At 39.4% G+C, this 14,834-nt stretch overlaps 1 protein-coding gene across 3 annotated transcripts in view; it reads right to left on the reverse strand.

Annotated features, from left to right (window-relative positions):
- The window catches only part of GNPTAB (N-acetylglucosamine-1-phosphate transferase subunits alpha and beta), a 74,895-nt gene that overhangs the window by 13,610 nt on the left and 46,451 nt on the right, over positions 1-14,834 (reverse strand). For all 3 annotated transcript variants that reach the window (XR_007129422.1, XM_047741281.1, XM_047741283.1), the window contains 11 exons: positions 12,627-12,788; positions 12,048-12,227; positions 11,683-11,853; positions 10,060-10,183; positions 8,715-8,918; positions 6,961-8,066; positions 4,615-4,814; positions 4,152-4,371; positions 3,377-3,490; positions 2,113-2,198; positions 1,758-1,856 (listed from right to left, as the gene is read on the reverse strand). Coding sequence is in view for 2 of the 3 variants with exons in the window: in XM_047741281.1 (XP_047597237.1) it covers positions 1,758-1,856; positions 2,113-2,198; positions 3,377-3,490; positions 4,152-4,371; positions 4,615-4,814; positions 6,961-8,066; positions 8,715-8,918; positions 10,060-10,183; positions 11,683-11,853; positions 12,048-12,227; positions 12,627-12,788 (2,666 nt within the window). In the remaining variant the exon portion in view is untranslated. The remainder of the gene's footprint in view (positions 1-1,757; positions 1,857-2,112; positions 2,199-3,376; positions 3,491-4,151; positions 4,372-4,614; positions 4,815-6,960; positions 8,067-8,714; positions 8,919-10,059; positions 10,184-11,682; positions 11,854-12,047; positions 12,228-12,626; positions 12,789-14,834) is intronic.

Consider the following 14,834-nt stretch of genomic DNA (forward strand, 5'->3'; position numbering starts at 1 on the left):
TGTGAATCCTTTTCACGGTGACTGATGTAAGAATGGGGGTCTGGGGCGCCTGGATGACTCAGCTGGTTAAATGTCTGATTCTTGATTTCTGCTCAGGTCATGATCTCAGGGTCATGGGATGGAGCCCCTCATAGGGTTGGGGGGGGGTCCGTGCTCAGTGGGGAGTATACTTGTCCCTCCGTGTACCCCTCCCCACAACGTGCACTCTTTCTGCTCTCTCAAATCAAATCTAAAAAAAAAAAAAAGAATGAAGGAGTGAATGAATGGGGAAACAGCATACCCTACATACAAAGGGGCAATCCCTTTGTCTCAGAGCATAGCTCCATCTGCAGAGACATCTAGAATTGCTGTGGCTCCCCTATCTCCAGCCTGAAGATGAAGCCAACAAAAGCAGGAGGGCAACAGAGAGGAACAGGCCTGAGGGAAAAGCAAAGCCTGGATTCTGCCTAGTCAGACTCCTCGTTAATGGGGGCAAACCTGTCCTTAAAACTTCAGTCAGGGAGCGCCTGGGTGGCTCAGTGGGTTAAGCCTCTGCCTTTGGCTCAGGTCATGATCCCAGGGTCCTGGGATCGAGCCCCGCATCGGGCCCTCTGCTCAGCGGGGAGCCTGCTTCCTCCTCTCTCTCTGCCTGCCTCTCTGCCTACTTGTAATTTCTGTCGGGTAAATAAATAAAATCTTAAAAAAAAAAAAAAACACTTCAGTCAGTAAGAACACTGGTTTTCCATTCCTGACTTAAAAATGAGCACCTAAAAAAGTAAAACAAGAGTTAAAAATAAGATCTGTTCAAGATCACAAGGGCCTGGCAGGTACTAAGCCTGGCTTACCACGTGTCCTTTTAGTAAATCCCTGTCCGTTTAAGTACCATAAAGGTCTGTGAATTCTCTTACCCCAAAACTTTCAAACGGGCACAAAGACATAAAGGTATAAGGTACAACTGAAACTACAAATTCTCACGTGCTATTCTTCCATATAACAAAACGACCGGGAGGCACATCAACAAAATGGGGGGGCAAAAAGCAAGGACTGAAATTATTATTTTTTTAAAGATATTCTAAAAACTTAAAGCAGGGCATTCCTTTCAGAGGGAATAGCAGGTACAGAGAGCTATAAGCTGAGTGATTATTAATCATAATGGTTGGGACGGTGGGTGGCTCAGTCAGTTAAGCTTCTGCCTTCAGCTCAGGTCGCGATCCCAGAGTTCTGGGATCGAGTTCCACATTGGGCCCCTTGCTTGGCTCCCTCTGCCTGCTCTGCATTCCATCTGCTCCAAACAAAATAAGCCACTTCCTTCTCTTGAGTCACCTTTTATCATGTCTATTTGCATAATTAAAGATCATTTTTTGGGGTGTCTGGGTGGCTCAGTTGGTTAGGCATCGGCCTTTAGCTCCGGTCATGATCCTGGGGCCCTGAGCTCGAGCCCCACATCGGGCTCCATTCTCAGCAGGGAGTTTGCTTCTCCCTCTGCCTCTCCCCTTCCCCATTGGCTTGTGCATACACACTCTCTTCTCAATTTTTTTTTTTTAAAGGGTTATGGACATTGGGGAGGGTATGTGCTCTGGTGAGTGCTGTGAAGTGTGTAAGCCTGATGATTCACAGACCTGTAACCCTGGGGCAAATAATATATGTTAATAAAAAATTTTAAAAAAGAAAAAGATCATTTTTTAAGGTTATGGGAATTCTCTGTATTTTCTGTTCAATTTTGCTGTGAACCTAAAAGTACTCAAAAGAGTAAAGTTTACCGGTTAAGAAAAAAGTACCTGGGGTTTTTTCTTATATCATCCAACTGGCCAACCACATGAGAAACATTGGTACGGATCATTTTAAAAGCAATTTCTTCTTCTCCCATGATTTCAAACCTAATTATCAAAACATATTTAAAGAGTGTAAATATTTACATGGAAATAAAAACAGAATTTAAATAAGAAAAGTATTTTATAAAACTTTAACAGTCAATATCCTGAGAATGACTTACTCTTTTGGTATTACTAAACAAAACCACCTCATATAAATTTTAAAAGAAGGCTTAGGAAATAAACTATTGTAAAATTATGAAAATGCCAGACTCCTACAATTATTCTTAAACTAAACAGAGAAAGTGTATGTACAACTTACCTATATTTGTTTTTGTCCTTATATGCTTTGTGGATTTTATCAGTTACTGGTTTACAGTTGGTTACTAGACTCTTAGTGACTGGTGGCTATGAGAAAATACAACAATGCATCAGGCCGAGACCTGGGTGGGACAGGTGAAACACTAACCTCAGGGCAAAATTTAAGGAGGGACCAAAGACTCCGTAATCAAGACAAATACTTTAATTCAGTATTTGAAAAAGTCAAATTGGCATGGAATAGCCTGCAGGCTAATTGCCTGTTTTTGTAAATAAATTTTTATTTTAATCACACATTGCTATACACTGTTAAGTCTTGTAAGTTACTGGTAGAATAAATTTCTAACATAAATTGTAATGAACTGGTCTATGTCATTCATACTCATAAGCTAACTTGTCATTCTTAACCTAATTGGGAAATACTTTATCCTAGGTATAATCACAGTTAATTATAGTGATGAAGCCAACACCTTGCTAAGAGTTCATTCGAGTAATGCTAACAAATGCTGTTAGTATTGATGCTCCAAGTAGTTTATTTGTATGAACCTCAAGCCTAACTTAACATTAGCAAGCAGCCTTTACTTAATTCTTAACCCACTGAGCCACCCAGGCGCCCAACCTTTACTTAATTCTTAAAAGGGTATTTGCTGATTCTAAATCTCATGCCAGAAAGCTAGCAAATACTAAAATACTCTGCTAATGAAAGAAAATGTATGCATTTCAAAAGCAAACTAAATCTCAATAATCTTTCATCATGTCTATAACAGGACAAGAATAATAACTGTTTTCTATGTGTAAATCACCTTCCTTAGGGAGGAACACATTTCTGCAAGTTCTGTGTAAACGCAGGGGCCTGGTAACTGTAAAGTCTTACTAGGAACACAAAGTTTATAAGAGAAAGCTAGAAAAGGGAAGGAGAAAAGACAGTGAGGGACAGAAATGAAAGTACAGGTGGGGGAAACAGAAGTCTTGGGTGAGAGTGAACACAAGCAAAACTCTCTGAAGTATTCTCATTGGCTATCCTCTGCTGTCCTTAATGAACAGATGTCTGATTATAGAATATTAGCAACTAATCTCAATATTAGCTTAACATCCACTAGATAGGAGAAGGAAAAGATATAAATGATTCCGGATTATCTGAACTTCTGCTGTCTACCGAAGATATAAATAGTCTGCTTCATGTGTTTGAAATGCTATACAAAACTGGTATAGATAATACTTGATAAGGATATACTTCCTTTTTACACAAAAGAACTCATGCCACTTACCAAATTGGGATCATAGTATGCTTCCTGAGTTGGTGGAACACTGTTTAGCAGAGTGATATTAACAGGGAGCATTTTCGAGCAATTAATTAGCATGTGTTCCAGACCTGTTAAATCCTAATAAAGCAAAATAAAAGGATAAACCTTATATGTACGAGTAATAACTGTGGTTTTAAAAATAAAAATTATGTGAAAGTCTCCAAAATTTCTTTAAATGCTATCTTCAAGGGGAGTTTGATTACATGACTCCTAAAATAAAAACATCCCAAAAAGAACAGAATGAGATAATACAAACACAAATATTTCATCTTTATCTCAAAGTAGAACATACTGGCTTATGAGGCACTTTTTGGTCTGGGGGAGCCCCAGATGGGAGGTCCTGCAGTCAGATTCATCTTGGCAATCCCCACTAACAAGTCTCCTACTCCTCGGACTACAGGATGCTGTGACCAAGGGGACTGTGCAACAACCCAGGCTTGGCTGAGACATAGCTCCAGTGGGCCACACCTGAAGCTCCTGAATGAACCTGTCACGAGAATCTTATATGCAGGGATGGTCTGGCTCTTCTCCAGATAATATAATAGCAGAACACCTACTTCAGGCCTAAAAATGTAATCTCATAAAATATGAACCTCAAATTTGGCTTTAATTCTGGCACTAAAAATGGACTAGTTGTGAATACCTCCATTAAATATTAAGAATTACTCTTACTTGCACTACAACAAAATATGTGAAAGAAAAGAGAAGGTTCAGGAGAGAAAAACAAAACAAAACACACCTGCAAACTTAAAGGCAGGTCGTGAATTCTGGTAGCCAGTGTTCGGATTTCTCTGTCAGATAAGACACCAGACTGGTCTGTATCAACTTCATCAAAAACCTGAGATATATTCAGTGGCTGAACAGCACTCATGAGATAGTAAAAATATGAAAAGGCAAACTGCATATCCTCAGAATGGCGCACTTTGTGAAATGATGTCTTGTCAAATTCTTCAGGGAACCTGTCCAAACATAACATACAGTGAGCTCTGGATACTTAAAGTATATATAGACATTAATCTATATTCAAATATATTCCAACATTTGTGGAGTTAGAATCTTCTTTCCCATTTCTTTCGCTGATACCTTCAACATACCAGTTGTCAAGTGGTAAGAGCCATACATCAAGCACAGCAAAGATGTCCATTGTAAGCAGACTTAACTCTGAGCACGTGCAAGCAACTCACACAATAAGCAAGACTTACATATCTTGAAGTTCTTGCATAACGATTCGGTCAATCATGTGAGGCATGTGTGCAGGGACTTTCCGAGATGTGAATCCAAACTTGCTGTTTAGAATTTTATTTACGTATCGAAGGGAATCTGCAAATGTATCTTTCAACTGCCTTCCAGTGTGTTTGCTATCAGTGTAGTATGCCAGTTGTGTCTTCAATGACTCTTCTTCCTGAAAAGAGAATTCCATGTAACATAGCATTATGTTTACTGCACAAGTGTACTTTGTTAACAAGAGATAAGTACTATTTTATATACCTACCACTAACTGTGACAAATAAATGAGCACCAACAGATCACTTTAAGGATCCTAAGAGTAGGACTAAACTCGATTTCAGTGAAAGTATCACCAGCACTGGTCTGTGAACAACAGTTGGGTGAAGGAGGTCTATTTATAGGGTATTTTTCAAGGACTAGTCACCAAGCATGAAATTGCATAGCCAATTCAGTGCAGTATTTAAAAAATTTATTTGAAAGTAAGTTTGACAGGGGCGTCTGGGTGGTCAGTTGATTGAACATCTGACTCTTGATCTTGGCCCAGGTCTTGATCTCAGGTTGTAAGTTCAGACCTCACATTGAAGCCTACTTTAAAAATAAAAATTAATTAATTAATTGATCGATTTATTAGCACTTTCAATATCAAGTTATTTCTACTGGTGACATCTAAGCAGTAAGCACTTGAGTTCTGAACAGAAGGACCAAAAAAAGGATTGCTTCACCATATAATAGTGTTAATATTATAAAGATGGAACCCTGTCAAAATCAAAACCAGTAAGAGGCAAAACTAAGTGAATGGGCAAAGAATATTAAGAGAATATATGAATACACTTTACGAAGGTGAAATATTTTTGCTTCTCAATCTGGTGAAAAAATATAGATTGATACTGTTGTTGGTTAGCCTGTGGAGAAACTAGCACTTTTTGTACACTGTGGCAGTGTGAAGTGGTATGGCATTCTAGAAGGACACAGGAAAAAAAATTTAAGTTTAACCTAGCAATTCCACCTACATAAGTAGAAACTTCCTCAAGAATAAGCTATACGTACAAGAATATCTACTGCAACACTACTTGTAATTGCAAAACAAACAGCTCTTAAAAAACACAGTGACACTAGCATGGGTTTGCTCACATACTACTAGATCAAGAAGCAACCACAGAGCAGTATGTGTAGTGCTATTTCACTGCTGCAAAACACATATTAATATAGTTTGTATATTTGCATATCTATATAAAAATACTGGAAAAATACCCACCAAACTATTCCTAGTGATTATTTCAAGTAAGAAAATAAAAGAAGGAAGGAGGAAGATCTTTCCCTTTTTTACTGTATATTTTTTGGATTGCTTGCAATTTTTGCCACTAGTCTATAATATTTTTTAATTTAAAGTAATGAAAGGGATATTATCACAGATAAGAACTTTGCAGTGCTTCACTCAATTAGTAAAGGACTACTGTATCAGGGATAAGATACTCTCCAAAGACAGTGAGATAAGTTCCCCTCTTCAGCCTCTTTTTTCCCAGCCTGACACCTACTCATGGCTGTGCTCTGTTCATGATCCAGCCTCGACCACAGACAGGGTTTTTCTTGGTCTGTCAATTCCTACATAGTTGACAGGAACTATCCTCACAGATAGTTCAGGATAGTTCCTCATGGATGCCTTCTCCAATACCTCTAGGCAAAGTTAAGAAATTTTCCTTTTGGACTCCTTGCCCAACCTCAGGAGACATCTATCACGTCGCTACAATTATTTACCCACAAATCTGTCTTGCTTTCCCCTGCAGTGAACACAGTGACAGCACTTGGCAGATGTTCAGATGACAACATGGCACCATGGAGACCATGGTACAGGAGAGTGAGCACTTGAACCCTGAGGCTTGGCTCACACTGGAAGCTAATTAATTTATTTGCACCCTGGGGTTGTTTTTTTTTTTTTAAATCAGTAAAATTGAAAAAATAATCAGATCTGATTCACACAGCATATGCAGAAGCATTTTCTGAAATCACAACATGTCAAGTGAAGATACCATCCCTGTTCTACTACTTACTCAGGGCATGCCCCTGGCTTACTCCCTTACTCACTCACATTAGCTTAAGCTGTTTCCTAAACTGTGACATGAGGATCATACTAGTAGATAACCTTATAAGGTATTTTTATTGTTAGGGGTGTTGGGGCAATAAAAGCATGTAAGAAAAAGCATTTAGTTCAGTGATTGGCACAGGAAGTCCTGAATAAACAGTACCTATTATTATATAATTACCCCTTACAAGGTTATTTATTTTTCTGAGCATGGGAAAGACGAAAGCTGGATGTAACTTACGTCAAGAAGATCCTGGAAATACTTTTTTTTCTCCCATGGCAAAAAGCCCAGGTAACTGTCTGTATAATGCTGCAGTTTTCTTCCAGGTAGTACTTCATTAACATCTATGTAGTTGTTTGCATTTTCCTCCATTCTGTTTTTCTCTTGTTCTTTCCCTGTGATTTTCTTTTCTTTTGTAATCTGCTTTTCCAGTGGAATAGTCCGAGATGAGAGTTTTTCTGTTGATACACTTCCACCTCTTACTTTTTGGATCAGAATTTCAGATTTAAATTTTTCTTCGATTTCTAAGTCTGGGGGTGGATTCTGACTCTGGTAGTGACCATTCACTTTCATTGTCACTGCTGAAAAAGTCGACCTCTGTAATCTTTCAGATGTTCCCAAGCTTTTCGGCAAGGTGCTTTTATGAACCTGTTTTTCCAGTGGGGCCTCTACACTGTCATTTCTTTCATCTGTTATTAAAGCTTGATTTATTTTTACTTCAGCACCTGGTGAGTTCCTCAGAAATGATCTCAGCAATGCTGACTTGGACAGGTTGTATCCTTTCACAGTGATGTCTCCACGTTCTAGCTGCAAATCCAAGTTACTGAGACTCAACTGAGCTTCTTTGGGAAGGAGTGAAATATTTACCAAGGGAATTTCCACCTCCACCTGGAATCTTCCTGTTGTGTTAACATCATGTCTTTTGAACTTTGGAAAGCGTTTCTCTTCAGGAATATCCTCAAACAGTATTTCCGCCTCTGGAAGAAGTGTTGTGGGGCTAACCAAATTTTGGTAAGACTTCTGGGTCGTAGAATTCACTTTGGGTTCCTCTCTTGTGTCAACCTCTACTGTTAACTGGATTTTGAACTCTTCGTCATTTGTATTTTGAAATGTGAGATTAAAATGTATTGTGGTCGCATTCATTCCACTGTGCATTATGAGGTGGATGGTTTTCCACTTATTGGCAATAGAAGCATGTCGAATTATTGGGTTGTCACTATAGGCACCTTCGATTCCTCTTTTGGCTATTTCTGCAAAGCTGAAATAAGGCAGGCACTCACCTTTTGGAATAACATAGTGAGTCTGGTTTGGGAGAAGAGTTACTTTATACAATTCATGAAAATGATCTAGAGGAAAAAACACAAACATGACTTTAAAAATGAGGCATTTCCACCTCCTTTTCCTTTAATTCTTAGGGTTTGGATTTTCACTTTCTAAGAATGACTTTACACTGACTTCAGAATAATCAAACATTTTAACACAAGAGCTGTTGGTATGGGGCTCATTTTATTATCTGAAGCAATCACTATTATCAACGTGGAATGCTGAGTCTAACTGACTAAAGAGATAGGGTAAATTCCACTGATCAACTCTCATCTTTGTATCCATTTGAAAAAATACAACCTTCTGCCAAAATGACCTCCAGGGAAAAGCTATCAAGATCCAGAGTTCAAACCATTCTTACTTAGTGTATTACTGGTCTCTTTCTATTGTTTCTAAATCAAACCTCTGCCATATATTTTCAATGAAGGTGTATCTGCCTCGTACAAAATAAGTCAGACTGGAACAATAACAGGCAAAGATGCAGCTCTAGTGTCTACTGTTTTTTAAAGATCTGTGTCCTCTCTTTTCACTTACACCTGGTTTGGATGCAATGATGGGCAATGGATTCATACAGAACAATTACTTTAAGTAACAACAATACAAACCTCCCTTTACTTATCAAGGATTTTGATCCCCTTACTCTAAGTATCTTTTTACGTGATTAAATATACCTTGCCCACAGTCGCCAGCATCAAACCCACAGGACAAGACATTGCAAGCTTGGTCACAGAACTTATCAGCAAGCCAGGAATTCGCACATCCTTGATTACAGTAAGAGACACTATTTAGTCCTCCGCCAAACTGCCAGGGCTGTCCAATTCCAATACTGCCGGTACCCCCGCCTCCTGCAGCATAGCGACTCCCACCACTGTTACCTGTAGGGGGAGGAGGAAGACAGAATCTTGTTGTGCTTATTATCTTGGAAAAGGACTGTTCCTTCTTTCTCAGTAGTGCTATCAAGATTGATGCCTGCATTTCAGTCAGAAAAGGTTCACCCCATTCTTTAGCAGAAATTTTCATGTACCTTAAGAAGAAAACAAACTGAAAAGGGAAAATCACTTGACAGGGGACTGGGCATGGGATGACCAGGCCTTGGCACTTAGAGCTGTGCAACCCTGAAGTACAAACTTGCCTACAGGGGCATGTGGAGGTGTATGTGGACGAGCAGACAAACAGGAAGAGATTATTCTGAAGACGGACTGTCAGAACTGCCAAAACATGTCTAATATGGGGTGCCAGCCTCATCATCAAACCTTAATGTTCTATTAGGGGCTGAAGTCTCTGGACTGCACGGATCTTCTTGGCATGTCTGTGTTCTCTCACTGAGGCTGCTTACATTTTTCAAAAGTGCATCAGATAGAACACAACTTAAAGCTTTGTTTCTTCTAATACTTCGCACTCTTTCAAATCTGTTTCTGTATATGGAATATAGGGATGATAGTATCTGTGCACATACTGTCTCCTTCTTAGGTGACTGAGAAATTCAAGTGGATAAGGGAAAATGCATTATAGTATATGTGCTGCTGAAGCGAGCACGGGAAAATGCATTATAAACTTAAATGCTTGATAAACTGAAAGGCAATCAATAAATGTAAAAACATGCTATTATAAACAAATACAGATATAACCATGTAAGAGAGAGGAGATGCTGAAGAGATCACTGACAGAAAGCTGCTGCTGAAAGCCACCAGCCTTGAGCTCCTAGGAACCAGTTAGAGTGATTCTTGCTCTTGACTTTACATAGTTAAAGATATTCCTGATTTTTTAATTTCAAATAATAAAAGGCATTTCATTCAAATAATAAAAGGCCAGCCTGGGAATATGCCCTCAACAATGGAGAATATGAAAAAACCGAGCCACCTGGGGATGTTAGTCATTACATCCAGAATCTATGGATTACTCTATGTATTGTTTTAATACAGGAAGAATGTTTAACTCACTGTACCTATTCAGTGATGATACGAACGAAAAAAAAGTCAGCAAACATGAATAAATTACATGTGAGCACATCATTACCAGAGCAGTCACCACCATCCCAGTCACAGGCTGAATTATTGCAAGCCTTGTCACAATAGCCGTCTTTAATCCAGGAACCCGGGCAGCCCTCAGCACAATTTGGCACAGGCCATGTCAAATAAACCTAGGACAGAGCCAGAAAGAAAATAATATAGACACTTTTTAATTTCAAATTAGGATTCCTTTTAAAAAAAATGGAAAGAAACTGAGCCTCCAGTAAAGGTTTCGATTCTCCCTGGGCTGGCCACCCGCATCCCCATGGTGTATTTTACACTGTTTGCTACAGCAGTTTACAGAGTCCTGCTATGTCAATGACTCTTACTGAGCACATTTGCTCTTTTTCATGACTCAAGGAAAGCAGACAAGGACTCAACTCATGGATTGGTTTATAATCTACTTTGAAATAAAAAAAAGCAACACATCAGACTTAAAGGTAAGTACAAATGCGTGCCAAAGAAGGTAGAAAGTATATCACACGTTCACTGCTTTTCTGTGACAACTGTCATTCATTCCTAAATGTATTTCTAATTCCTAAATGTAATCCCTCAATGTATTTACCCATGATCTTGTCAGATGAACTCTCAATACCCTTATCTCTGTGCATAGGTCCTGCAATAAATGATGTTAGCACCGTGTTCTAAGTTGTGAACTCGCCTTTTAAAGTGAGTGACATGGTATGTGGTAACTTTTTAAAATCAATTAATTAAAAAAATACACTCCATGCCTCTGCATGCTCCATCTATTTGGAATGCCTTTCTTCATCTAGTTAGCTCTTACTTGTTCTTCAAAGTTCACTTCAATTCAGATGGGAATCTAGCCCTGTCTGATTCCAAACTCCTGGGCCGCTATGCCTTCCCACTGAGGGCACACCTGCCGGCATCGAAATCACTGTTCCTCGTTACTGATTTTGTCTGTCTCTCCTGCCAAGCCACAGCTCACCCTGTCAGCCCTACAAACACAGAGGAGGCAACTGAACAGGGACAGAGAAAATGAGCACACTGGGGTGGCATAAACAGCAAGAGGAAAAGTAGTTTTGTGCAATTAGCATTTCCAGTTGCAGGATTCTGTAACTTTAAAGTTTATGGTGGTAATTCTCCAACTTTTCACTGAATCCTAACAGGGCCACAGGGGTATTCCTAGTTTCTCCGGTATGCAGACAGGAAACACACGTAATCACTGCCCAGGACCATCCTCAATTACTGGCCCCTCTGTCTGTGCTCATAGCGACTTCTCAATCCCGCCTCTCAACGTCAAGGGAGACTGCTGCCCGGCATGAAATTACACCCACGTCTGTAAGCAGAAAACTGAACTCACTTTTTATCTTGGCCATTTTGCTGATGTTCTAATGATGATTTTGTATTTCATAGTGGTTTTGCTTTCTCTGCTATTGCTGTAGTAGAAAATATAGGAGGTGCGTTCTGGGTGTCTGACAATGTAGGGAAGCAAAAAACTACTAAGGAACACTTTTTGTCCTCCCAGATTGTTAACTCTCCTGAGTTTAGCACTCAAAAATGCTTATTTGACCCAAACTGTATATAGAGTAGTATGTATACTGTTTTCCTGATCTGTTTATAACTTCTAAATGACTTCTAAGCTAGGCATCCCTTCCTCTTAGGCACTCACCTTCTGGCCTTTGGAGTGACTATAAAAATCATCCGGCCAAACATCCTTCCCAAACATGACATCATCATTCAGATAAATAAACTTCTGGGACAGTCCTTCGATGCGATGAATGTGACTTTCGATAGCAGGTGAACTAAAGGTAGGCAAGTGGCTCAAGTTTCTAAAAACATCCTTTTAAGCAAACAACAACAAAGGCAAGAGAAAAAAAGGGTGGATGAGAATTATTTCATTTTGTTTTCATTTTTGGAAGGAAGGAAGGGAGATAAGTAGAACAGTCAAAGGGGATGGAGGTGGGGAGGATGAGGGAAAAGGGAATAAAATTAGGGATAGCACACAGCCTTGTGATGACATGGAAAGTCATGGACCTGGTGTGTGACTATTGTCACTCGAGGATTATCAAGGTTCAGCCAAGATGGAATCTGTCCATTGGTGACAATGAAAATATTCCGAACCCACGGAGCATGCCTCTCAATGGATCTCAGTGAGTATCTCAGTTCTTCGTTATCTTCAAAACGGCTGGCAGAAACATCTTCATCCTGCTTAGACTGAAAAGAACATTTTACATGTGAAAATGTAAAATACTGCTTAAGTCACACCTTTCCTCCTGGTTGTCCCCTCTGCCCGATCTACTCTCAGGGTGCTCTGGCAGACTTCTAAAGACTGAGTCCTACATTTGAACATCACAAAAAATGCAAAACACTCAGCATATTTAAAACAACAAAAATACCCAACACTTCTTTTGTATTTTTTTAAAGAGAAGGTTCCTGGATCTGATTCTAGGTCACTTCAGTTAATATTAACCAATGGCAATGACTAGAAAATTAGAAAAGTTCCAATCAACTCATCTCTCTGTAAGTCCTCTTCCTCCTTCAAATATAATGACTTATAAATCCATAAATCTAAACCCTTGATTAGGGTTTAGAAAGAATCTCTGCTTCCCTTACCTGGCTAATGGCACTCAGGTCCCATAATAAATATGCAGGACTTATAGTCAGTTCTTTTCCATCAATGGTCATGTTCTTCTTAGTCTGCTTATTCAGTTCTTGGAACTCTTTTGGGTTATTCAGTTTTAGAAGTGCTACACTGGCCTCTGAATATAACTGTAACTGTAAAATGACAAAAGGGTTACATGTAGAAAAACTGAGCCTCAAAAAAGAGACACCTCTAAATTCCCAGTTTGATTTTTAATCTTTAAATGTATATAACGTATAATACATGCTTAAATCTATATTATGTATGTTTAAAGTTTAATTCTAGCTCTCTATATAGATTATGAACTAGTAAGCTATGATCACCAAAAGAAGATGTAAACAGGCCAGACACACTTCCCAAATGAGTGGAAGAACCCAGGTAATGTAAAACAGAGGGAGTGGTGGAGTTCTGGCACATGGGACATTTCAGGCCCAACCCAAAAGCCACAGCCAATACTCAGTATTGACAAGTGCAGCGAGATCTCCTAAGAGGCCAGAATCCCCAAGTGTTCTATGAAATCCCATTTTCAATGCTGGCTCAAATGTTTTCGATTGTCCTGCTTTCAAACAAAACACAACTGGTCACCAGCTGTGACCTCTGTTCTAGAATATTACCAGTCTGCTTAAACTGGAGGAAACCTTGCAACGTAACATTGCTGGGATTGGTAGAAGCAAGCCTATAAGCACAGTCTCCAAACAACTTTTGTGAGCCACGTCTAAGAGGAACGTCTCTGACAGGGATGCTTGAACAGTCTCCATAGGAAAAGCACCTTCTGGGGCAGAGCTTTCAAAGAAGTCATTAGTCTAAGATGACTACAAACATCATGTTTTACAAATAGGTTTTCTACCACTACCAGATCTGTTTCATGTTCTAACTCCGTATCATTCAATTTCCTATGAAAAGAGGCTTTCGTAGCTTAAAGAGATGGGGGTGAGAACCCCTTCTGCTGAACTGACTCTCCTAACAGGGCCAGTTTCTTAATTAATTAATTAATTAATTAATTGCAGAGCAAATGCAAATTATTATGAGCTCATTCTGAGCTCTCGTATATGCTACCTGACTAAATTTAGCTCATCTTACCAAGTTTCCTGAGTTTATGATGCCAAAAACGAGAAGTTCAAGTTGAAATTTCATTTATATCTTTCCCCTTATCACAAATTGCATGTGGGTGTTTGGGTGCATACATGCAAAGGTGTGTACTGTCTTCCTGACTACTTTCTTTCATCCTGACAGCACCTGGCATATACTGAGCACTCACTGAAGGTCAGCTCTCACTGCTGTTATCCTGCCTCAGTATATGGGGGACAGGTGGGAGGCAGGACAAATATTCTTCTACTGACTATCTACTGAGTCTCACTGCCTGCCCCAGCCTTCCCCTGCTCCATCTTTCCCTCCCATAGTGGCTCCCACAGCACCTCTGAGGGCTCCGTGAAACATAAAAATCACTAAATTTTTAATAAATGTAGTACTTTAATACTCAGATTTAAATTTTATTGGGCAGATACCCTTAATCTCTTCTATACAAATACTTTGAAGTTTCATAGACATTTTCCTGACTAGAGCCATGAAAACTAAAGAGTTTAAGGGAATATTTCTACGTTGAAAAACCTTTTCTGCCACCATAATCAACCAAGCTGTGAGTGGTGAAAGGGCGGGGAGAAGTATCCTCCACTAGCCACTAGGTGGCACCCTAGTCATGGACATCTGCAGGAAGAGCGGCGGTGGTAAGGAAAAGTGGGTGTAGTAAATGCTGAATGCTGGATTAGCTTGGGCAGCTGCTTCCATAAACAGTTTCTTAGATGAAATTATTAAGTTTATCTAAATTCTTTAAATTATAAGTTTCTCAAAGAGAAAAACTACACCCACTCACTGCAGGCCCACAGCAGGCAAGATGACTGAGAAGTAAAGATCTGCTACTTTTAAGCCAGAGATTTCAGGGTATGTGTCACTAGAGCATTATCTAGAATAATGGATCGATACACCTATACATGGTAGCATAAGGTAAGGGGAAAAAAACATGCCTCTAATACAAGTGAAAACAAACTCATTCCAGTAACTTGACAACTCAAGAGTTTTCTAAAACTTAAGTCAGTTCCAGAGTTGCTTTAATCTACGGGAAGTGTCTATTTTATGAATAAAACCAGAACAAAGGGTACCATACTTTAAAAGAGCAGGTGTGG

This window comes from Lutra lutra, chromosome 8 (genome assembly GCF_902655055.1).
Source record: "Lutra lutra chromosome 8, mLutLut1.2, whole genome shotgun sequence".
In the NCBI taxonomy this organism is placed as follows: domain Eukaryota; kingdom Metazoa; phylum Chordata; class Mammalia; order Carnivora; family Mustelidae; genus Lutra; species Lutra lutra.